The sequence below is a fragment of the Danio aesculapii genome, chromosome 25 (genome assembly GCF_903798145.1).
Source record: "Danio aesculapii chromosome 25, fDanAes4.1, whole genome shotgun sequence".
NCBI classification, from domain to species: domain Eukaryota; kingdom Metazoa; phylum Chordata; class Actinopteri; order Cypriniformes; family Danionidae; genus Danio; species Danio aesculapii.
In genome coordinates, this window is record NC_079459.1 from 9976345 (window position 1) to 10003486 (window position 27142).

The window sequence follows — 27142 nt, forward strand, 5'->3', positions numbered from 1 at the left end:
TGCATTTCTCTTAAAGTATTATTTTTTAATGTAATTAAATATTATATATTTTTGTAATATATTTTGTCATTTTGTATATATGCATTTTGTAATTATGTTTAATAAATATACATTCATTTACTTGTATAAATACTTGAATTAATAAATACCTTAATAAATAAAAGCCCTAATAAAGACATTTATAATAAATGCTTGCAACTTTTAATATAAAAGGCTGAAATGTATTATATTATATTATATTATATTATATTATATTATATTATATTATATTATATTATATTATATTATATTATATTATATTATATTATATTATCAAAGTGACTTACAAATGAGAACAAAACAAGCAATTGGACCAAAAAAAGGGATGCTAGTAAGTTTGAAATCTCCAGTTAATCTAACAATATTTTACCAGTGAAATAATTTAAATAAATAAATAGATTTTAAATATAAGTAATATAAAAAATAAATACATTATATTGCTCATATATATATATATATATATATATATATATATATATATATATATATATATATATATATATATATATATATATATATATATATATATATATATATATATATATATATGAGCAATATCACATGAGTGGCAATGTGATGTGGCTGTATATCGGCACTGGTGGCACCAGTGACAATATATAGCCATATCACAATGCTACGAACATGATATTGCGTTTACAGTTCGACAGCATAATCGTGTGTATAAAAAAGAAAATCAAACACAGGGAATCTCAAAACCCTTTTGTAAGAGGAGCTACTTTCTTCCACCAATCATTCACATTTGCAGCTGACATCAGAACAGCAGAAACCATTGCTCAATCACCAATGTCACTTTAGAGCAAGTATTTCAATGATTCACAAAACAGGTGATTTTTTTCTCACATTTTAGGATCATAAGGCTGAACAGCATGAAATGCCATCAGTCTACAGAGATTTCCCAGTATTTCTCTGTTGCAATCGGTGATCACAATATTACTATGGTATAAATACAACACTACAACATACAAAAGAGAGAAATCGACTTAGAAAGTAATTTACCTGTTTAATAATGATTTGATCAGCTGTAGTTTAAATTACACTGTTTTTCTCCTAGGGCTTATTATGCGGTCTCTGTTGCCATTTTGTGGATGAACATTGTCAACCATCTTTGCTCAATGGCCTTAATGGCTTAATAATGCTTAATGGCCATCTCTCTCTCTCTCTCTTTCTCTCTCTCTCTCTCCCTCTCTCTCTCTCTCTCTCTCTCTCTCTCTCTCTCTCTCTCTCTCTCTCTATATATATATATATATATATATATATATATATATATATATATATATATATATATAGAGAGAGAGAGAGAGAGAGAGAGAGAGAGAGAGATTAATTTCTTTTCCTTTTTAATTTTATTTAGTTTTATACTCTTACAATACTGTTAGATTATCTATTTATTTATAGCTTTGTCATTAATTCTAATTAAAACCTCGCATTTTAGTAGCACCACAGGCGTTTTCTCCATTTCTCATGCTTTTCAGTTCATCGATTATTTATCTTTTTTCTACATCTGTTCTCTCTCTTTCATTTTGCTCTCAGTATTTCATAGGCCCACTAGAGCAAACAAGACATTTGCGCTAGCATCTGAGCTGAATTATGCCTCATGCATTAGCAGCACTCATGAATATGCATGAGCAAATTTACTCATCAGTATCCTCATGTTGCAAACATCATCTTTCAAATTGCCAGGGCACCAAAAAGACAAATATAAAATAATTAGCGCATGTAAATGTAACAAGCTGAAACAAATTTGGACTGTGCTTAACTGCCATTTTGTTCTCTGTTAAAGACATAAGTGATGTATTGATGGAAAAGTGACAGATCAAGTCACACCAGTGAGCGATGCTTATAATGTGTCACATTTGGAGGTGTAATAAGGTGTGAAATCAAGCAGGGCTCTAATTGTGCTGGTCTAACAGCAGATGTGGCCCATTTGAGGAGATGCGATTTTGATGAGACGAGTGACACAGCAGACCTCACAGATTCAGTAATTCGCTCATGCACAGCCAACACAAATGTGCCCAAAATAATTTTTTTTTCTAAAATCAGACAATACATGATGTTGTTTTCAAAATATTAATATTTTTAATCAATTATTATTGTATTTTATATGTGTCATTAAAACAATTGCAATGCAATAAATGATTTTGATTTTAAGTAAATTATATTCTTTTCTTTGTTCTATTATCCTGATTTTCACAATGTTTAACCTTTTTATAACAGGAAAATGTTTCATTTTCATTTAATTTTGAAATTCATATAATTTCTTGTTTTTTTAAGAAGTGCAATATATTATATAATAAAATGACTATATTTCAGAATATTTTTATTTTAATAATATAATAAATAAACAACAGCAACAACTACATTACTGAATTATTATTGTTGTTGTTGTTGTTGTTGTTGTTGTTGTTAATATTATAAAAAATTATTAATTGATCCATTTAATTTATGCAATTATTATTGTTGTTGTTGATATTGATATTATTATTACTATTATTATCATTATAAATGATTAATTGATCAGTTTATTTAACGCAATTATTATGAATGTTACTATTATTACTATTATTGTTATTAATACGCATTATTATTATTATTATTATTATTATTATTATTTATGCTAATATTAATATTATTATAAATGATTAATTTATCATTTTAATTAATACAATTCTTATTATTATTATTATTATTATTATTATTATTATTATTATTATTTTGTTATTTTTAATAATGATAATTAATTTATCAATTCAATTAATACAATTATTATTATTATTATTATTATTATTATTATTGTTATAATTGTTATTAATGATTCATTTATCAATTTAATCAAAAAATGTATTATTATTATTATTATTATTATTATTATTATTATTTTATCAATTTAATTATTACAATTATTACAATTTTTCATTTTAATTAACTTAATCATAATAATAATAATAATAATAATAATTATTATTATTATTAATATTATATTTAAATATCCTAATTTGTTTTAAAGTGCTTACAGATTTTCCCAAGCTCAAGCATGTTATATAACTGTGTTTTATTTAAGTTGCCAAAAGTTGTATCAAGTTACTACACACAGAAATAAAATAATGTGATAATGTGATGTTTTTTGTTTGTTTGTTTGTGTGTTTTAGTTTTTTGCTGTTACATTTGTGATTGTCATGTTTATCTCCATGTTGATTACCATCTTTGTTTCTGAATGTTTAAGTTGCAATATAATGTATTTATTTTTTATATTACTTATATTTAAAATCTATTTATTTATTTAAATTATTTCACTGGTAAAATATTGTTAGATTAACTGGAGATTTCAAACTTACTAGCATCAAGTTTAAGCTGCGTTTAGATTCTTTGCTTGCTTGATTTCTAGATACCTGTGAAAACAACACATTATTTGTATGGTGAGATGCAGAATAATGCAAATGTTTTATGAATTGGTAAGAGACAACAGTGCCCTGAATTACATAAATCAGTGAAAAAAATGAAACAAATGATACAATATGTAATATGTTGATTCAGTTTTTGAAACACTAGAGTATTCAATATACAATATACAATATGCTGATATATGATGTGCTACATCATGATATATAGTTTGGTACATGCTAAAAAATTAGCTAAAAAATTTTGCTACAATTTTAAGATATATTGTATGGCTGGTTTTATATCACATTTCTTTTGCTGTCTCTTTCTAACAGCAATAATCCAACTTTATTAATATGTTACAATGTAGGTTATAATGAGGTACAATATGATATGGTAATGCAAAAGACCAACATAACAAATTATATATTAAACAGGATCTATTGAATAAACAGGACAATTTCTGGGCAGGTGGAAGCAATCATAAAACGAGAAATAGTTTGAGAATCAAAACAAGGAAAAAAGAAAACAAGAAACACGGGGGAAGTTCACGACACAAAACAATATGCCACCATGAAGGTGTGTGAGTGTGGTGTTCATATAATGTATGTAATCATTGATAAGCAGTTGTGTGTCAGTTTCTAGATAAAACAGTAAACAGTTTCAGCTGTAAGATGTAAAGCTTGATGGGAGGTGTGGTCCGGGTAAATGGTTGGTTGAGTGTTCATATAGCTGGAGGGCCCTCTAGTGAATCTGGTGGGTACTCCAGCTGATGAGTATTTATTAATAGATTCAATATTTCATGTTCATTGTTTCCCTTTTAGTCTGATGGCCTCCAGACGATACTACTTTGAGATTCTCCACAAGCAGGACGACAAAGGTTCGGATCATGTGGAAGTCGGGGTGAGTTTTTAATTACTGTTCAAGTTGTATTCTGTTTATTCCATCTAAACTTGCACAATGACCAATCCTTCACTATCCATTATCCCAATTGTTCAGTCAACATGGTCTTTTCAGTGCAGTGGCTGCTGGTTATTCTGAGAATTGATAATAGAGGCTATAGGTCATATACTGTATGTTACTGACACTGTTTTGGTCATATATGTTTTTGCTTTGATAACACTCCATTCATGCAGAATAAGAGAGCTGTATTCCAGAAGCCTCCATTCAGGTTTTTAGAAGTTGATCAATTATTATTTTTTCAACCTGACCATTATTGAGATTTTAGTTTGCTTTCTTGTTTTGTTTTGTGTTTATGCCATCCTATATGCGATGATTACTTGCAATTAAAACATTCATGTTTCATAGTAATATTAATTTTGTCAAAAACAATGGGAATGTGACCTATAAAAACCAGCCTGATCTCACAAGGAAACCTAACTATTTTACATTTGTCCGTTTAGTGGCTTCCGTCGTATGAAATTGTAAGATTTTAACTATAGGTGGGTACAGATTAATTTTTTTAATCTAGATTAGTCTCACTGTAATCTTGGAATTATTCTAGTTTGAATTCTGCCGAAGGCATTCAGAATATGTGTGCTACCCAAATGATGACTAAAGTAAAGTCTTTGAAAATAAGTTTTTCAAGCAAGGTGGCGCATTAGACCAGGGGCTCATCTCCTGTTTTCAAAATGCATCACAAGCTTGAGAAACTGTTCTACTATGATAATTGGTGATGAAAATAAATGATGTTCAATAAGATGTACTTGTGTTTACTAACTGTTTATTCAGTTAAACATGAATTTTGAACTGTAGGCCTACATAATCTCGAAACAGCGATTTTTGATTACCTTAATCCGAGTAAAGTCAAATCTGAACTAAACAGAAATGGAATTAACACATGGAGTATGCATATATTTGTGGCATTATTGAAGCAAACACCGCAAACAAACTATTACCATCATGTATGACTTTTTCGCCATATTTTCCGTTAAGATCCACACACGTGGCTGTCAGTAAAGGACACACACACACACACACACACAAACACACACTCGCAAACATTACGAAATGCAGAAGTTTTATTCATTCCATTAGGCGTGCATTATTAAATTCCATAACACTCTCACTTAATCCTTATTTGCGTCTAATACCCCAGTTTGTCACGGGGGCATGAATGAAGTGTTTATGAGTGAAGGTGAAACTGCCGAACTGCAGTTAAAGTCACCCAAAGTTATAGGAAACTCTTACATGAAAGCACTTGACGTAAACACCTTAATTATATCATTGTCTATTAAGGCAATTACTAGATTACAGATGTCCATGTATACATAGTCGGTAGTGTCTTCGAAGTAAGTAAAATATCCGGAAGGGCATCCTGCTGATTTGATTTAGAAGGGCACTTTTTTGTCAGACGGCTCACTGGTTTGACTTTCATTCATCGTCATTCGTTTTAAAAAGCACCCGGTCCATTTTATTTGTTTTACGCATAAACTTTACAGGTGCCTGATAGCTAGATGTGGAGGAAACATTAATCAGACTCACTCTAGTGAACTGCATCCAAGTTAGCACGTCACGTTTGATGTGGTAATTTCACATTAGGAATACACACAGGTTCGAAGACTCGTTCTCACCCCTACATTGCAATTCGGCTTGGTATACATCTGCACTAAAATAACAAGGTGAAAGTATCATAGCTTGCGTAGAATAGACTCAGCTCCTAACAATGAGAATAGATTAACGGCGATATTTTTTATTGCCTGTTAAGAGTCTCTCGTTAACGCCGGTAACGGCCCACTCTTTCACCCTTTTTTAATCCTTTCACATGTAATTTTTAAATACTGCAGCTGAGTTTTTTTTTTATTTGTGACCATTACTTAGAATCCATTGCATTGTAAAGTTCCCATGGCAACAAGTCAAGTTTATTACATGACCCACCAGGCCCAACAATCTATGTATATGTTGTATTTTGTTTCTTTTTGCCCTTTTCTGTAAATATTGACAAATGTTCTAATTATATTGTAAAATTTCTGATACTCTGATTCTCAAACATGTGATAGAACATATATTTTGTCTTTTAAACAGCTTAATAAGGATCGTATTATTTGTTATATGATCATTATAAAGCTGTTTAAAAGACAAAATATATGCGTCCATATTGACGCTCTCCTGCAGCTCGGTGAAGTCTAGATGGGACTTACATCAGTATAGCATAATTTTTGTGACACTGTACAACAAATAATATTAACAATAATATATAATATTATATATATATTATAATAATATATAAATAATATAAATATTTCTCGTTAACTTCTGATCACAGCTGTACCCCTTCTAGCAACAACTGCAGGAAAGATGCGAGCTAATGGATTAAGTCATGTTTATTCCTAATTTTCTTCCAAAATACATGCAGGTAAGCAGCTGTTTTTCTGGGAGAGGAATAGGGAAAATATTCTACAAACATAAATAGTGTGTATCTTACATGAATAAAGCACATAGTCCAGTTATATTGAAAAATAAGTATTAACGCCTTCTTATTAAACATCCGCGTGTATTTTACAAAAATTGAATGGTATGTTTTGCTTGTAGTTATGTGTATTTGAATGTCTGAAACCTAAAATAAATGTTTTTTGTTTGAAAGCATGAATAATTTGTGATTTATGACAACTGTGTCGTCAGATTTGAATTTTAGCAGTTGATGGCTGGCGCTCTGAACGTAGTAATAATCACACCGGTGTGATCGTATGCTTCAGGGACCAGACCAGGCGGATCGCACTGGTGTGATTGTACACGATTGTATAGGAGTTGTGGCATCCAACCCTGCCATTAAACATGATTTAACGGATAAACCTATCATCCTAAACTGTAAATTAACCTTAACCTGCTTTTCTATAGTTTTTAGAACAGTCAGATATGGTTTCAGTTGTATGTCCATGTGTGCCTAGTACATTGCAGCATAATTATGATATGTTCACAGCCTGGAATTCTAGGCATGGTTACAACATGCATGCTGAACTGTGCTTGATAGAGCAGTGGTTCCCAAAGTGGGGGTTGCGGAACAATGACAGGGAGTCGCTTGGTGATTTCCAAAAGTCAAAAACAATTTTAATAAACTATTAGAATGACCATATTTTATCCATAACTCACAGAAGGTAAAAATAGTAGTTAATAGTTACATAAAAAAGCAACAACATGCAAATAAAAAGCAAAAGCCTTTAATTTTTTTCATAGGATTGTGTGTTTACGTTAGATAGACAAGAGTAGTGTCAACTGCAGCAGATTGATTTTATAGCACAAGTTTAAACTTTCTGGCATCTTTATGGCAATCAAATTCATTAAAAATAAATACAGGCCACACCTGAACATAGAGGATGATCTCTGAGTGGCGGTCTCCAAAATTAAACCAAGAATAGACTTGTGCTCAAAACATTGTGCACTTCGGTCTCTTTAAGTGAGGTAAATATTAAATTGAACAAATTAATAAATGACTATAAATTATATAGTGCTGTTGCACGTTTTTGTGTTGTCAATATGCTTTATAAAGGCCTATTGGGGGTCGCGAGCTGAAAAGTTTGGGAGTGCTAGAGTGTGTGTGCGAATGACATCACCAGTCAGTTGCCTGGCTACCAGTTTCTCCAAAGCTGGCTAAGCCGAAGCATGTTTTTTTTTTTTTATTCTGCAAAGTAAAAGTGTCAAAAACAGAAATGTCTGATCATCCTTCATTTCCTTCACATCCTTCATTAATGTTACAACCTGTGTTGTGCTAGTTACTGAAATATAGTAACTAGTTACAGTTACTAGTTACTTCACTCAAAAAGTATGAAACTACTTTATTGATTACTTACACCAAAAAGTAATGCATTACTGTTAAAAGGAATTTGAGTTACTTTTCCAAGGAACATTTTTAATGCTCTCTTTAATGCCCTTATAACGTCACTTCAGTGCTGCATGGAGATACTGTTGATCAGCTACACAGTTTTAATTCATTTGCAATCTCACAACTAAAACACAAGACAAACTTAAATATAAAGTCATTTTTAAACACTAATTTGTTAAAGTCAGACCAGCAGTACAAAAATAAAAAATATCACAAGGTTATAAACCAGCTGAATGGCATATTCAGATACAAAAAGGCAAAAATTTTAGTTGCTTTAGCGTCATAAAAGTTTGCAATAACACATAACATATTCTTTCACAGCTTGAGTATGAAAACTAGCAACAATATACAACAAACACAAAACCTTTATGAAATAAAGTAATTTGAATTTTCAATCAGAATCGATTTGGTGAAACTCAGCACCAAAAAACTGCTATTATAGACAAGGATAAATACACATTTTCAACAAAACAAAAACATAATAGCTGCTCAAAAATGATATCTATGAGCAAACTACAGGGTACATACAATCATGGAAAACCTGGAAAAATCTTGGAATTTTGATATGGCATTTTCCAGGCCTGGAAAAGTTTTGGAAAAACAAAAAGCCCCACAAAGTTTTGGAAAGGAATATAGGTTAGTTGTCTTCACTTCTTTTTTTTTTTTTTTTTTTGACTTTGGCCAAAAATATGGTCTCACATTATGAATGTAAGCATTATCTAAATAAATTTTACATACAATAGATATATAAAATAAATTTAAACTATTAGATTTGTTTTGTGCTTCATGATATGATGTTATAAATTTGAATTTGCATTGTTTTTTGTATTATTTACGATGTGTATATATATATATATATATATATATATATATATATATATATATATATATATATATATATATATATATATATATGGAAATTACATGAAACATTAGGTCATGAAAATTTACTTAAAAATCCTGGAAAAATCATGGAATTTTAGTAGTAAAAATGTGTATGAACCCTGAAACTTACCACAAATTAAAGGTGGTATGTCAACAACTTATGGAAAATAAGCTGTGTATATTCAAAGTGCAAAATCCACTGTTGTATAACAGCTATAAACATATGTAAAACAATAAAAAAAATAATCACAACATTTTTTTGAGCAGTACAACACTACACATTTTAACGTGTTCTGAAATATAATATAAATTTAATATCACTGATAATATCACAACTAATCAGTTTTGTTATACAGAGAACAAATGTGTGCTTATGTATTTGAAACAACAAACATAGTAGTATCCATATTAGTAATTAATAATAGTAACGTTACACCTTGCACACCCACCTCGCACGCTTTCGGTCTCTCTCACAAGCACACTACCACTACCTTTATGCACATTCAGTCTCTCATGATTGCATTTGGCCTCTCTCGTGTGCACCTGAGGCCTCGTGTACAAAGACTTTCGTTGAATCAATGCTAAAACATTGCGTAAGCGTAATCCCACCAAAAAATTCAGATGTATAAAACACTGTGTATATACGCGGAATCCCACGCATATTCTCTTTGTACATCCGAATTAACGTGAAACTGAACACACGTGCACAAGCGCAAAACCCCTCCCTGCCTCCCCCCTCTAATAAATATGGTAATGACTCTACTTTGGCAAAAACAAACAAAAAAGCAATGGCAAAAGCAAGCAAAAAGAGACCTTAATTTATTCGTTAGTAAATGCAAACGTGAGCGTGAAACCTGGCATATGCAATGTTTTTGTGCATACGCAGCGTTGATACATGAGGCCCCTGGTCTCTCTGCTATCGCTTTTTTACTGTTGTCCAGTCTGGCACCTCATACACAACGTGTCTTCTTTACAGTGGTTGGTTGGCATCCACCAATCCCACAATGTGTTGCTGCTGTAAACAGAAAGATGTAGGCTAGACTGCAGTCAAAATGAATTAATTTACTAAGGCATCTGTATTTTTTGTCATTATTATGAATTTTTACAACAAACAAGCATATGTTTTCATATATTCATAACCACGTTTATGTTTTACCGTCATGCTTTAAAAAAAAAAAAAAAACGATAAAATAAAACCCGCTAAAATTCGCTATCTATAATCCATAATAATAACTCCTGTAAAGCAGTCCCACAACATTTTTTACTCAATGAAACTCGAATACCCTGTCAGAAAAGTCTAGTGGCTGGGAATGAGCTTTTCACAGTGTTTGCTATAATGCTAATATTGTTTTTTGTGTGTTTACATAGATAAATATGGCCACAGTGTAAATGCACAGTACAGTTACAATCTTATAGCCCAATTAGATCATTGTGATAACATGATATATGCCTTCAGGGATTTCCTGAAGATAAATCCCAAAAAATAACACAACTGGAATAACTACAGCAGTCATGATCATCTGATCTCATAGAAGCAAGAGATCACAATGACATATGATGACGGGTGCAGGTGCTGTAGTGGTGTCCCATTTCTTAGGGGTACATTTTGAAACCCTTCCCCTTCACACTCTGTTTCAAGGGACAAGGGGAAAAAGAAGGAGAAGGGGTGGGGTACAAAAATAGAATTGGGATCGGGCCTAAATAATGCACAAACGCATCATAATAATAACGATAACGGAGTTATTATATTTAAAAAGTAATGTGTTACAGTTTTAGTTACTGTCAAAAGTAATTATGTTACAGTAAGGCATTACTAGTAGCTTGTTATTGCCCAACACTGGTGACAATATATAATGCAGAAAAATCTACTACCTACCTTTGGACGATACTAGTACATTTTTAAATTAAATAGTTGCATCATCAGTATTTTTCTCTAATGTTGTTATTTATGTTTTTATGGCAGATTCTGTGGGGAATCATCTGTGGTGAAGTCTTGCCTAGGGAACAAATAAGTCAGGGCCAGCCCTGGATCATTATATTGTCTGCAAAAGCACAAAATCCTTAATAAATAATAAGACAAAACAGAACAGTTCAATTCACCGTGGGGGCAATGTTATGTGGGCAGTAATTGCATATCTGGGCCACTTTTATCACTTTTAGTGACTTTTTTCTCTCCAAGAGCCTAATTCTGACTCTTAAATCTCTAACTAGATTTATTATCCTCTCCTGGTAGTTTTAAACAGTATTTTTAAATGTGTGATCTGGGAGACAATAATCCTAATAGTCTTAGCGATTTATTACATTTACTGCAACACAGACCTGCATCTTTTTATCCATACATACCTGCTCTGCTACTTTGTCATGGATTTAATTTGTTTGTTTGTTGATTTGAAACTTTAATTACTTGATTCATGTCTTAATAAGAAGAAACTAACTATGTGTGTATATATAGGACAAAACTGTTTATAATGTGTGGGGAATATTAAATGATTTTATCAGTACAACTGAATTATTTTTGTTATTAATATGCTTATTTCACACGGCCGCCATTTTAAAATACGAAAGCGAGGCTGCGATGGGAGGAAACCCACAAGTATAGGGTCAGCACTGTAAACACTGCAACAACGTGCTGTGGACTACAAACCTCCAGCAGTTATCACAATTTCAAAATGCAGATATGTCTAGTATAGTAAAAGAATTAGTTTGAGTTTGATAAATGGCCTCTAAAACGTGTTTTTGGGAAAGATAATGTTAGCTAACTTGTGTCATTTCCCTTAACTTTGCTGAAAATGAGGTCTGATATCCCTTTTTTATTTTAACTTTCCATTTAGAACAGTCCTTCGGGCTCAGAAGATGGTGAAATGTTAAATTTGTGTCACTTACTCTTCGTTGATAAGATATACAGCCAGGTATACACAACATTCCTGTGTGACTCAGGCGATAATGCTAGGTTTTTTCCCACTGCAGCTTCGATAAATGGCAAATACAGCGTGAGATCTTTTTCTACTGGGTGTCGCTCCACTTGCGCATTCATATTGACATATATTCTTACATTGGAAATAAACTTGCGCGTGGAAAAGACGCAATAAGAGAATGACCCGTTGCTATAGTTAATTCAGTGTGCGTGCTTATTAGCCTTGGTGTATAAGCTCGGAACTTTAAACTAGCACACAGTTGGCATAACTTTTAGTTGCAGCAGTTTCGATTCGTGCAACAAAAACGCTGCGTTGAGAAACCTTCAAGATTAACCGTGACAGTTAATCTGTGCAGTTAATAGTGAAATCGGCTAATCGTTGCATCCCTAATAACAATTTCAGTGCATTGAACAAAAGGCCTTTTCTACAAACATGTCCAAATGTTTTCGGCTGGCAGCACCACTCAATGTCAGGTGACTCACGCTCTGTGCAGCCTTCAACTGCAGCTTGTGCAACTGCAACACATTTTTGATGGTCACACTATTAGGAGGGCCAGAACAAATTGCCTCAGGGGCCAAGTTCGGCCGCCAATTGAATAGCCTTGCACTAGGTCTTGTCTTTCGCCAGTTAGAAAACTTTATAGTACTTTATTCTACAATTCTGAATGAAAAATTGTATTATATCTAGCACGTTTTCAATTCAATTCAATTCAATTCAATTCAATTCAATTCAATTCACCTTTATTTGTATAGCGCTTATACAATGTAGAATGTGTCAAAGCAGCTTCACATAAAAGGTCATAGTAAATAGGTACAGTGTAGTTCAGTTCGTGGTGTTTAAGTTCAGCTCAGTTTAGCTCAGTTCAGTGTGGTTTAATAATCACTACTGAGAGTCCAAATATTGAAGAGCAAATCCAACGATGCGCAGCTCTACAGATCCCGAACCATGCAAGCTAGTGGGGACAGCAGAGAGGGAAAAAAAAAACTTCACTAAATGGCGAAAGTGAAGAAAAAAAACCTTGAGAGAAACCAGACTCAGTTGGGCACGACCATTTTAATTTCTCCGCTGGCCAAATGTCTTGTGCAGAGCTGCAGTCTCAGTGGCGGAGGCTGGAAGCTGGCCTTAATGAAGATTCGTCTGTCTCTGGAACATCACAGGAATCAGTGTCATGTTCTCCAGTCCTCCATGACCACCACAGTAGCTGCTCAGGATACGGCCTGGTCCAGGATATGGAAACCTTGGGATCATCTCGTCGTTGATCTTGGATCGGATCAGTGTCTCTGCATAGTCTGAGGGCCTCGGGAAGAGTATCCCCAGGTGGAAATGGAGAATAAAGAAAATAATTAGCGTAGCTGCTGTTCATAGTGTATATAAACAGGATGCAGAACCTGTGTAGAAGCCCGCTAAGTGGTGCACTAAGTATGCTTTACTAAACAGATAGGTCTTTAATCTAGTTTTGAATTGGGAGTGTGTCTGAGCCTCGGACGTTATCAGGAAGGCTATTCCAGAGTTTAGGAGCTATAAATGAGAAGGCTCGACCTCCTTTACTCGACTCCTTTACTCGACCTATTCTAGGTACTACCAGAAGCCCTAAGTTTTGAGATCTTAAAGAGCAAGTTGGAGTGTAGCGAGACAGAAGATTGGTTAGATAAACAGGAGATAGATTATTTAAAGCTTTATATGTAAGAAGCAATATTTTAAATTCAATACGAAACTTAACAGGCAGCCAGTGTAAGGAGGATAAAATTGGGGTGATGTGATCAAATTTTCTAGACCTGGTAAGAACTCTGCAGCTGCATTTTGTACTAATTGAAGTTTGTTAATAGAGGATGCTGGGCAGCCAGCAAGCAGTGCATTACAGTAGTCCAGCCTAGAAGTCATAAAAGCATGGACTAGCTTTTCTGCATCTGAGATGGATAGCATACTTCGTAACTTAGCGATATTTCTCAGATGAAAGAAAGCAGTTTTTGTGACATGGGATATATGATTTTTAAAAGGTAAATTACTTTCTAATATGACACCCAGATCTTTTATAGTAGAGCTAATGCTAACTTTGTATCCCTCTAATTGTAGGTCGAGTTGTGAGATCTGCTGTGTACAGGATTTAGGCCCAATAAGTAATTTTTGTCTGAGTTTAAGAGAAGATAATTGTTGGTCATCCAGTCTTTAACATCTTTAATACACTCAGTTAGCTTGGACAGTTTAGACGTCTTGTCAGGTTTAGTTGAAATATATAATTGAGTATCATCTGCATAGCAGTGAAAGCTGATCCCATGTCTTCTAATAATGTCTCCCAGGGGTAGCATGTATATTGTAAACAGCAAAGGGCCTAAAACTGATCCTTGAGGCACCCCGTATTTTACTGGGCTGATTTGTGAACGCTGTCCATTAATATTCACAAACTGGTAACGGTCAGCTAAGTATGACTTAAACCATTGTTGAGCCTGTCCCTGGACACCTGTAGACTTTAAGCGATTAATGAGGATACCGTGGTCAATGGTGTCAAATGCCGCACTAAGATCGAGTAGAACTAATAGTGAGATGCACCCTTGGTCAGCAGCTAAGAGTAAATCGTTGGTTATTTTCACTAATGCAGTTTCTGTACTGTGATGAGCTCTGAAACCTGACTGAAACACTTCAAAAACATTGTTCGTCTGCAGAAAGGAGCATAATTGAGCAGAAACAACTTTTTCTAGTATTTTAGATATAAATGGAAGATTTAAAATAGGCCTATAATTAGCTAAGTTGCTGGGGTCCAATTGTGGTTTCTTAATAATAGGTTTAATAACAGCTAACTTGTAAGGATTTGGAACATGGCCTAAAGATAAAGAAGAGTTGATAACGTTAAGAAGAGGTTCTCCTATAACAGGTAGCAATTCTTTCAGTAACTTTGTTGGAATTGGGTCCAATATACACGTAGCTGGTTTAGAGCTATTTATAATTTTGTCTAGCTCTTCCTGTTCTATGATTTTAAAGCACTGTAGGTTATTTTGATTCAGTGGAATGTTTACTGGATCTGAAGTATAAGGCGGTGCAGAAAGTTTAATATCTCCTATTTTCTGTCTAAAGCCTTCTATTTAATCACTGAAAAAATTCATGAAATCATCACTACTAATTTGCGGTGGAACATTTTGTTCCAAAGATGACCCATTATTTGTTAATTTCAACGTTTTCAGTTGTGTAGCAAGCAAAACTTGTCATAATGTGCAATATTTCATGCATGCAAGGTCTCACTCTCTCACACTTTGTTCTAAAGCAGCTACAGTATGCTTAGGGGTTGCCCGGCGGGGTGCAAGAATTACGCTTATTACTAAGCCATATTTACATACTATTTCAGACCGAATATTCAAAGTAGCATGGTAAACAATATAGGGAGCGTGTCATGGGTTGTCATTGTTCAAAAATGAACCAATGTGAATATAAAAGCAACTTTACCTCAGTAAAGCAGGCTAGGTGGAATAGAGCTACTTATGTTTTGTTATTACACTAATAAAAATCTACATTATCAATGCTGTAAAATGTCCCTTATGAAATTGAAAATAGTCACGTCAGTCATTCACCGGAAGATTTCCAACCCAGGCTCATTCTGAAAATGTAGTCCCGCGGACGTTTCTGGAGACTGTGAATTATGTAGCCGGGGGTACGTCTGGCTGCATTCCATTTTTTTAAACGAACGCTACAGCACAGTGTAACGCTGAGAATGTGGGAAAATTCGAAAACATGGTAAAAATCAGACGAGGGCTTTTCTTTTTCTGGATGGCTTTTGTAAATCATTGGTTGGGTTTTGGGGAAGTAAGTGGGTGGGCGGGTAAATCGATAAAATTGGTTGGGTTTAGGGAAGGAGGAGGGAGGGTCAGTCGATTGGTTGGCCGGCTTGTCAGTCATCCAGTCAGTCAGACAGATGTTCGGTCGACAGTGGCCTCTGGTGGGTTTACACGGGAACAGCGGGCATGAACAGCGCTCTCGAGAGAAATTTGAGATACGAAAAAGCGCATGCAGCCGCCTCTGGTGGATTTGCAAAAACAAAAACCGCAAAAATACGTACCTCCCGGGACGTATTTTGCGGTCTCCATAAACGTCCATGGGACTACGTTTTCAGAATGAGCCTGGGTTGAAGATTTCAGTGGCTGAACAACATTTTGGTGCATATAGCTCATTCGTAAAACAATAAAATCTACATCAGCTTTGCGTGACTAAAATAGTTTTAAAACAGAACATTACCTGTCTAAAAGAAATACTTTAGCCATCGTTTCGCCCTTTCTCCACCATGCAAAAGTAACTCCAATAATGATTCAGGATTTTAAAAAGTTGATTTAGCATTTGTTTTTACTGCTGTCACTCTCTCGTGTGCACATGTATGCGCAAACGGAGGATCTGTCTGCGTGAATAGAGGTGTGCAGATGTGCAAATCTGCATTTGGTGACAAACAGTTTGGGCTACTTATCAGAATTATGGGAATTATCGGCCTGACAAATTTTAATTGGACAAACATTTTTTTAATTTTATGCCTTACCCAGAATATAAAAATACATATAAATACATTTAGATCATTTACTTTAATCATTACTATTGGAATGTAAAGACACTTTCAACCAGCACAACTCAAAATGTTTCTAAAGACAATCACCTACTGCACCTTTAAAGTAACAATGGCCAAAAATTCCTCCTGCATATATTGATTGTAAGGTTAATTAAGAATAATCTTATTCCTAATGTTAAGTTTCCATTGAATAAATTTAGACTAAAATGCCTGGACTTTTAGTTGATTAAAACTACAGTGATTCAGAAGACTAAAATATAGACTAAACCTAAATGGCATTTTAGTCAAAAGACTGTTACCAACTGATATCCAACTTTTTGAAATGCTTGGACATTATATTAGTTTTTATTGTGATGTGAATATTGGAATTGAGAAATTAAGTAAGAAAACTATTACAACAAAAAGTATCCTCATTTATCTAGCCTATTTTCCCTACTTATATAGACAATACTGGATATGGGGGGGTAAACGTAAATAGTTCACACAATGTGTGCGACGCCTACTGTTTTAGAAAGGAGCAGAACAAATATGTTAAAATAAATGAACGGCATCACGTTATCATCACAAATGCCAAAAATAACAATTACGACCCCCCTTTGTGAAGCCATCAGCAAGCATCAGTCCGTAGCTTTAGCTCTGTGGGAGAGCGAAAAAATGGAGTGAGTGCTCGAAACTACTTTATTTTTGATTTAGCTGCAGCTGGCTGCTCCTCATTTCGCTAAAAGGATTGAGCAAACACAGAAAAGGCCTCCAAATGAAATTTCCAGACTTAACTGTCCTTTCTGGACTGAGATGATGGTCGTGGAACTTCCATTAAAAGATCTCAAGATGGCATCTTGAATTTAGGGTAAAATGTAGAAATAAGTGATAGATTTTACTAATTGTCTTTTATACTTTTTAGCAATAATGTTGTTCTCGGATTACTATTCTCAGCAGCCCAAGAGTACTGTCTATAAATAATGTGGTGCAATGCAGTGGTATACTGTATGTTAGCTATTACTGTAAATGGTCATTTTCTTCCCTGATCTTCAACCTGAAAACAGCTAAAAAGCATTTCTGGGTATTAAGACTTGTATGGCCTAATATAATGAAAATTATGTGGTCATCTTATACATATTTTGGAGTATGGAGGGTGTGATTACTATTAAAATACAGCACTAATAAGATGACACATTATGTGGCATTGTTGTATTTTTTAATCAGACAGTGCAGGCAATGCAATTTTTTTACTGCTCTCATAGCAAAAAGAACAGGGGAACATAATTGGATTAATTAATCCCTGTGGATTAATAAAGCTTCCCAAAGAACTGCATCTTTGTTCTCTCCACTTTAACCAAGATTCCTTTGAGGCTTTTAGACCATTTCTTCTCTGTAGAAGTGTTCTGTCTTTCAGCTTGCAAATTTTGTTATGTTAAAGGGGACCTATTATGCACAAATCCTTTTTATAAGGGGTTTAAACACAGTTGTTTGACAAAAGTGTGTAAATGTAGCCAGCCTCTAATGATTAAAATAATAATACTAATATATATATATATATATATATATTTTATAATCACACTTTGATTGACATTCTCCCTTTGCTTCATCAGAGGGGGAAAGCCACGCCTCTTTGTGACAATCTCTCCCTCATTGGCATAAACAGCCCTGAGTGAGCAGCAGCTGTCTGCCATTAAAGTTTTCACTTGAAGATAATGTAAGCAACTAAAGCCCCTGTCAGATCACATGATTTTGGCACAATTTCGGCATGATTTTCCTGACGTAGGGTGTCGTGGGGATTTGTAAATGACAAATGGGTGTTGTGAGACAAGATTAAATCGTTTCATCACATGTAATGTGGCATAATTCATGGCAACCGATACCATGCCTGCGACGCCTCACAATACAACAGGCCATCGCACAAAGTCTAGCACGTTGAGATTTTTCTCGTTATTGATGACGAGTTCCATCACGTGAGACACTGTGCAATAGGAGCACATAATTTCTCTGTTAACTCAGCGGGTGCCGTTAATGCGCTAGTCAGGTAATCAAAAAATAGGCTGGGTGGATAAGATCAATCATTGGTTATGCAAACTCTACCTTTTCTAAAATATTAAGGTGTTTTAATCAATTTTATCTGACAGACTGCCACAAATATGCAGACATCTTCACTCTCTCAATGAGTTTCTGAGTTCTCTCATCTCTCCAACAGAGTTTGTTCTTCCGAGGTAATCTGCGAATACATTTGCGAATACATTGCAAAAGCATTTCCTGTTTATTCAAATTTGTCAATAAAAGTGAAAACAGTTTCATATAGGCTGTGAAACTGTGAATATTTCACTTTTTTTATTTAGGCTAGATTATTATTTTATTTAACCAACCAACACAATCTCATGGCAATTTGTGTTTTGGCGCATATAGCGGATTTGTTTTCAAGCCCATCACCTCAAATGTTATTCGTTTTTCTTGTTTATAGAAAACTGACCAACAAAAGATGCATTAAAATTAAGATAAAAATATAGCAAACTAAATTAGAGATAACATTAGTCCTAGGACGATGCAGTGGCGCAGTAGGTAGTGCTGTTGCCTCACAGCAAGAAGGTCGCCGGTTCGAGCCTCGGCTGGGTCAGTTGGCGTTTTTGTGTGGAGTTTGCATGTTCTCCCTGCATTCACGTGGGTTTCCTCCGGGTGCTCCGGTTTCCCCCACAGCCCAAAGACATGCTGTACTGGTGAATTGGGTAGGCTAAATTGTCCGTAGTGTATGTGTGTGTGAATAAAGGTGCGGTCACACTTGACTTTTCCTCCCATAGACTTCCATTCATACGCACGCGAATGCGTCAGACCGGAAACGCGGGGTCATGCGTTAAGTTTCGCAGGTTGCTGTGGTGCAAAGTTCAAGCTTGGTGAACTCTAACCTGCTAAATCGCATCACTTGACTGCATGAGACCAATCGAGGATCAAAACAGGACCTCTCTGGGCAAAAATGTAAAACATGGAGCAATGGCTTGCCTTTTTAAATGTCTAATAAGCTTGTTTAATCCCGCCCCTTTTTGCAGCGCCGCACGACAGAATTTCGCACACACAAAGCCCGGTGTGACCGTAGCTTAAGTGTGTATGTGTTTCCCGGTGATGGGTTGCGGCTGGAAGGGCATCCGCTGCATAAAACAACTGTCACGGTTCGTGGGGGGGGAAAAAGGGGCGAGGACTCAAGTGCAGAAATTATATGGGTTTTATTAATAATAAATTAAAATAAAAGGCAAAAACAAACTACCCCGAGGGGGAAAACATTAACAAAACAGACAAACCAAACTAGACTGGGCAGGCTGGCAGGGATCAAGACTGGAACACACAGGACTGGAAAATATCGACGACGAACTGGCACAGGACAGCAGACATGAGGAGAATATAAGCAGGGTTAAATTAATACACAACAGATGAACATAATTAACTAATAATGGGTTAACAAGGAGGGTGGGACTAGACAATAGACGGGAGAGCACCTGACACAAGAGACAACACAAGCCAGGTGCTCACATAAAACAAGACTAGAACACGCAGCCAATGAGAGAACTCATTAACCGCATGTAAAGCTATGGTCACACTGGGCTTTGTGTGTGTGAAATTCTGTCGTGCGGCGCTGCGAAAAGGGGCGGGATTAAACAAGATGATTAGACATTAAAAAAAGCCAGTGATTGCTCCATGTTTTAAATTTCTGCCCAGAGAGGTGCTGTTTTGATCCTCGATTGGTCTCATGCAGTCAAGTGATGCGATTTAGCAGGTTAGAGTTCACCAAGCTTGAACTTTGCACCGCAGCAACCTGCGAAACTTAACGCATGACCCCGCGTTTCCGGTCTGACGCATTCGCGTGCGTATGAATGGAAGTCTATGGGAAGAAAAGTCAAGTGTGACCGCACCTTAAAGGAGACCTGCATGAGACCAATCGAGGATCAAAACAGGACCTCTCTGGACTGAAATTTAAAACATGGAGCTATCGCTCGCTTTTTTAATGTCTAATCATCTTGTTTAATCCCGCCCCTTTTCGCAGCGCCGCACGACAGAATTTCGCACACACAAAGCCCGGTGTGACCGTAGCTTAAGTCTGACAAGACAAACACAACACTGAAGCACACACACACACACAACAAAAGCACGCGACCAATGTAAACACAGAGCCACGTGCTTTGACAACAGACGCAAGACACGAGCACACGATAAGTGAAAACCTTACCGTGCGCTCACATAAATGCAACACGCATGTTTCATCTCAGCGCCAACCAAAACCGAAACCAACTAGACGGAGACGCTGAGAATGAAACAGCGCGATGCTGACGAAACAAAACACAAACACGAGTACAAGAGCGCGCGTCCCAAGGACGCGCAGACCCCGCGCGCCCGCATCAAGCGGGAGCGCGCACGGTCCACGCGCACCTTTGATGACGCGGACCTAGACAATGACAAAACAAGTGCTCGACCCAAGGAAACTCGAGCCGAGCACTAACAGGACAGGACAAGACAGATCTAGTGTCCGGATTCTGCCACAAAACAAGAATTAACAAGACCAGAGTGGCAGAACCCTGACAACAAATGCTGGATGAGTTGGCGGTTCATTCCGCTGTGGCGACCCCAAATTAATTAACGGACCAAGCCGAAAAGAAAATTAATGAATGAATAACATTAGTCCTGTTTTGAATCTGTTGCTATGGTCATGTGTTTGTAGCTCCTCCCTCTTTTTTTAAAAAAAAAAGAGTATAATCCAATTTAAATTTAAAGGGAACAGTCACCAAAACTACACAATTTTGGATCAAAGCCTAAAAGGGCCAGTTTCAAAGAGTTATAACAAGTTTGTGTGGCATTTTGTGCTGAAACTTCACATACACACTCTAGGGACATCAGAGACTTATTTTACATCTTGTTAAAAAAGGCATAATAGGTCCCCTTTAATACTAGTGTATCTGCCATGTCAAGAGTGTATCTGGCTCTTAAAGGGAATGGAAGATGAGGCAAATTTTTGACAATGCATTTGGCATGTTTTTTCCCCTTTTTGTTAATCTAGCAAAAGTTGATTTGGCATCGTGCGCTTTAGACTGTGCACTTAGATCATTAATGGTGCCATAGTATGTAAATTTGGATATACAGTACCATAGCTGAATAATAAGAGTTCAATACATGGTAATAGCATACATTGTTTACTGACTCTCATGTAAATCCAGAGAGTTTAAAATCCTGCTGTTAAACAGGCCAATCGGACCATAACACAGATTCTGATGATCTACATGGGATCAATAATATGAATAAATAACTTGATTGGCCACAATATTTCCTAGTGAGATTACAACAATGATTATGTTGATTTGTAAAGTGTACACTGTTATTTGTGACCGATGCAGCAACTGATTTGTATAATGACAAGCGTAGGCATGTTTACGTCCTGCCAGGATAGCGTAGAGTGGCATTGTGTCAGTAGTTTGATTTCTAAGTTGCTGTAAAAATAAATAATTTCTAAAATAGTGGTGCCCTTCAAAAAATGAATGTGTAGAGTGTTTTTAAATAACATAAATCTGAGTTTCTATTATAACCTCCTAGAGCTTAAGTGTCCACAAACGTGGACAGCACATTTTAGCTTTTTAGTGGCTATTTAAAATACTTGTTTTATATTTTGCTACAGTCTGTGTCATCCTGTAATTGTTTTGCAGCATTTGAAATTTACCAAACACTGTTTTTAACTGTCCAAAATGGGAAAAAAAATGTTTTTACTCTTTGACAAAGCAAGTAAAAAAAAAAATCTATGTTAAATATGCATTTTAAAAAATCAGGAAAAAGTGTTTTATGTAAATTCAGACCACGAGTTCGCATATATGGACATAGTTTTTCTCTAAAAATACATCATATCAAAAGATGATACTTAGATTTTTATTCTAATTAGGTTCTAATAAGCCCAAATAGCAAATAGAAATAAAAAAATGCATGTAAAAAAACACCTTGGGCCTTAAGAGGATATATTTTAGTAAGAGATATCATTTACATTATGTTAAGCAATATTCTTTTTTAGTTTAAACAGCTTTTGACTGAGAAATATCTTTGAGACAGTAACCAATGTTCCAGGTTAAAAATGTGGTTCTTTTAATATTGATATAATTTATTTACCTTTACTTTTAGTTATTTTTTAAGTAGTTTCTGTATATATTCTATTGCCACTAAAAATCTCATACAACAGTTGTTATGTGACTGTACACACTTGTCAGACACAAACCACAATAAAATACTGCAGCCAGACTTGCTCTTTTCTAGTTCTGTTGTTACATCTTTTTGTTTTCCTTCACATACTGTATTGATTTTTGTCTTTTCACGCTGAAGGCTTCAGGCCAGTGAATCGGACCTCTGTTTCACAGTACAAATGTCATCAGAGACATGAGACCATGAAGACAGGAATAACCAATTCAAACCACACCCATTGCATCTTAATGGGCGTAACATAACTCCTAATGTCGTTCATTTAAACTCAACATAAATTATTCCTACCCCAGGCAATAAAAATGAATAGACCATTTGAATGGCTATTATGTAAAAACAAATTATATATATATATATATATATATATATATATATATATATATATATATATATATATATATATATATATATATATATATATATATATATATACTACTAGTAGTACCAGGTTGGACCCCATTTTGCCTTCAGAACTGCCTTAATCCTTTGTGGCTTAGATTGAACAAGGTACTGGAAATATTCCTCAGAGATTTTGATTCATATTGACATGATAACATCACGCAGTTGCTGCAGATTTGTTGGCTTCCACCACATCCCAAAGGTGCTCTATTTGATTGAGTTCTGGTGATTGTGGAGGCCATTTGAGTACAGTGAAGTCATTCACATGTTTAAAAAAACTAGTCTAAGATGATTTGTGCTTTATGACATGACGCATTATCCTGCTTGAAGTAGCCATAAGAAGATGGGTACACTGTGGTCATAAAGGGATGGACATGGTCAGCAATAAGACTCAGGTAGTATTATTACTCACACGATGCTCAATTGGTACTAATGGGCCCAAAGTGTGCCAAGAAAATATCCCCCACACCATTACACCACCACCACCAGCCTGAACCGTTGATACAAGGCAGGATGGATTCATGCTTTCATGTTGTTGACGCCAAATTCTGACCCTTCGGATGGACTCATACAGTGTTTTTCTATTGTTCAATTTTAGTTGATTAGGTGATTTCAACATTTACTATCATTATGAAAGCATATTATCCAAAGTGGCATTTCTCAAAGTTTGGGGCACACTTTCCTAGTGGGGAATATAGGCATTGCAGGTGAGGCATAACAAAACAAAAATTTGTCATTTTTGCCCCTCTATTTACAGTTTTTCGTAGTTGTTTACACACAATTACTTGTACTTCAGGGACAATGACTACAACATGTAACTGATGCACCAACCCCTTGAACCAATTCTGTTAAACTACAAGCACAATGGGGTATATGCCGAAGCATGCTAATAGGACTTTTAATTTGCCAGTAACCTGGGTTAATCGTTTCCGGTGAATTGTATGCCAATACAAAATCAGCGTTTTTAAAGTCTGTTTTTAAAAAATCAGCGATCTCCACTGGCTAAGTGATATCCGATATAAAGTGGGTCTGAGATTGTTCAAGAAGCACTGCATTAAATAACATTTTTCCTCGCCATGTCCTTATTATATGAGCATTTATTTTACCCCAGTATATTTAATGGAGCTTCTGCGCTAGCCTGCCAATTCTGGCGGGCGCGTGCGAGCAATCGGCTTTTTGTCTCGTTTTACGATTGAGCAACTAAATGAATGCCAATGTCTGTTTAACTGATTGTATTTGAATTACATTACAACATCGATGCTGTGAAACGAACTGTATAAAATGGAAAAAAAACTCACAATAACAGGTCACCGGAAGTGTATCACTATGGGAAACACACTAGCTCGGCATGTACCCTATTCCTGCTTTACACTCAAATTGCAGGTTTAAAACACACTTTTTTCAAAACACTACACACAATTCTCTGCATTTGGCATGGCAATTTTCATGCAGAAAATCTCTTGTTTTCACAAGGAACACACTGTCATTCAAAATTGTGAAGTCAGTTGCCCTACTTTGCATACTAACTCATCACATAGGTAAACATCTCTCACACAGAACTGCAATTTAGAAATCAGAGTTCATCTGGTTCACTGCCCACCTATGTTTTTTAGTTGTTTATCTCCATCCATATTCTCCATTCCTTAATGCTATTGAGTAATTTTTTTCTGCCTGGGGATGGAAAGTGTATGACCGAAATGCACACTTTTTTTTTTTTACAGTAGCTGTATTTTGTTGATGGCATATGTAGACCACGTTATGTGCAACTTTGTGTTGTTTGGGATAAACACTGTGTATACAGTTTTTGTCGGAAAATATATTTGGTACCGTGTATTTGTGTTTTCTATAAAAACAATATTCTAAAATATTTTACAATGCACTTATGTAGGCCTGTGTACTGTCTGTAGTAAGTGTAACACTGAACAAAAAAAGGCTTAAAGTAAGTCATCATGATGAATGGAGAAGAAGTGGTCATAGTGTTTTACATTAAGGACATCAGTGATCAACCGGTTTTTATGTCTATTTAAAATGTCTATTCCTGTGATGGTTTGTGTGTGTCATTTGAAAACAAAATACCATTTTGAGAAAAAAAATTACATTGTTTTGAATGTAAAGTTTCGTTTTGCAGGAGAATTGAAGGGTTTTGCCCAATGTGTGCGTGTTTTTTGATTTGTGTGTAGAGTTCTGACAATATGGGACATGCTTTCAGAAAATGTGTGTAACCAGTTGGGAAAAACTGTACTTATGAAGTCAAAAAATGGAAATGAAATATGAAAATGTTTTCATAAAAAAATATGCTCACTTCAAACAAATCATATTCTTTGCCCTTCAAACTAAACATATTTCCGTCTTTACTGGTCCTTCTGCGATAATGTAATGAGTGTGTGTATGTGTGTGTTTGGCTCTTGAAAATGGCCTGTCTCCCCTCATTACAGCAAGCATAAGCAGAAGTGACATGGTAATTGCAAAACGTCGTTAAAAGAATTGTAGTCTGTCGGATGGTTTGTAGGTACACTCCCGAAGAAGCTACTGTTGATGTGAGTGTGTCTCTCATTTCCTTCTATGTGTTTAGTCGTGATTGGTAAGGGGAATCACTTTATTGAGGGTGACCTTGCTTGAAGTTGCAGTAATAGCAATGCAGATTTCCCTTCTTCTTTCATAGTTTCATTCATTGGTCATCAATGCATTTTTCTTGACAGTCTAAAAAGGTCCACATGATTCCACAAAGGATCTATTGATGTTTTTATATATATACACATATATATATATATATATATATATATATATATATACACATATACATATACATATACACACACATATATATATATATATATATATATAAATAACACGGGGAGTGACACAGACAACTGAAATTTGGATCCACTTGCAGGTTTAATCAAAGTCAGGCAAGCAATGGTCAACACAGGTGCAAACAGATGTATAAAGGCAGTCCAGAATTGTAGTCAAATGTACCAGGCGAGAGGTCAGAAGGCTGGCGGCAGACAGGGAGAACAAGGTAAACAAGACTAGGGTCAAAACACAGGAAAACAAGACTAGGAGACCGCGTTGAAATGTCACTTTACAGATAACAAGACTTGGCAATGGAAGTGAGAGTGTGTGCTGTTTAAATAGTGTCTGTAATCAGTCTTTGACAATGCTCAGGTGGTGCGAGTGTAATCAGTAGAGACTTGGAGCAGGTGTGAGTATGTGTGTGGCATGACTGAATATGTAGTCCATTAATAGCAGAATTGTAGTCCATGTGTGTGAGATCCAGCGATCTGGGAGTTATGATCGCTGATGATCGTGACAATATACATATATATATATATATATATATATATATATATATATATATATATATATATATATATATATATATATATATATATATAGTAGGTTATTTATTAAGAAATGTAACTGTGCCGACATGGGCTTGTTGGTTAGAACATTTCTGCAGTGGTTTGAATGTGTCAAATTGTTAAAGTAGACTTTAAAAAAATAAATAAACAATATATACTTAGTAATATTTTTTTAATAAATGTATTATTATTATTATTATTATTATTATTAAGTGTATAATTATTAATTTTTTTTTCATTTCTTATTAAATGGCCTACTGTAAATTAGCTACAACCATTAATGATATGATTTATATATGAGATTAAAATACATGTTAGCTAAGTGATTTTATATGGAATATTCTAAATAATATTTGTAAAGGAAACTAATATATTGTAAAGTCCTATATATGTCGTTTACATATATTTCAATTTATATGGAAAAAGAGGGCATGTTTTACAGAAACTAATCTTGGATTTTTTTAAATAAGTGTGCGTAAAAGAATAATTTGCACAAAAGTTATGTTTTTTTTCCTCTAAAGGAGTTGTTACTCCACATCTTTTAGAGCGTCATTATGGACGTTTTACGTTATAACTAACA

General features: G+C 35.0%; 1 protein-coding gene across 1 annotated transcript in view; it reads left to right on the plus strand.

Moving 5' to 3' along the window:
• The window catches only part of b4galnt4a (beta-1,4-N-acetyl-galactosaminyl transferase 4a), a 407281-nt gene that overhangs the window by 338284 nt on the left and 41855 nt on the right, over window positions 1–27142 (plus strand). The window contains exon 8 of the mRNA XM_056452299.1: window positions 4260–4338. Within this exon, the coding sequence (XP_056308274.1) occupies window positions 4260–4338 (79 nt within the window). The remainder of the gene's footprint in view (window positions 1–4259; window positions 4339–27142) is intronic.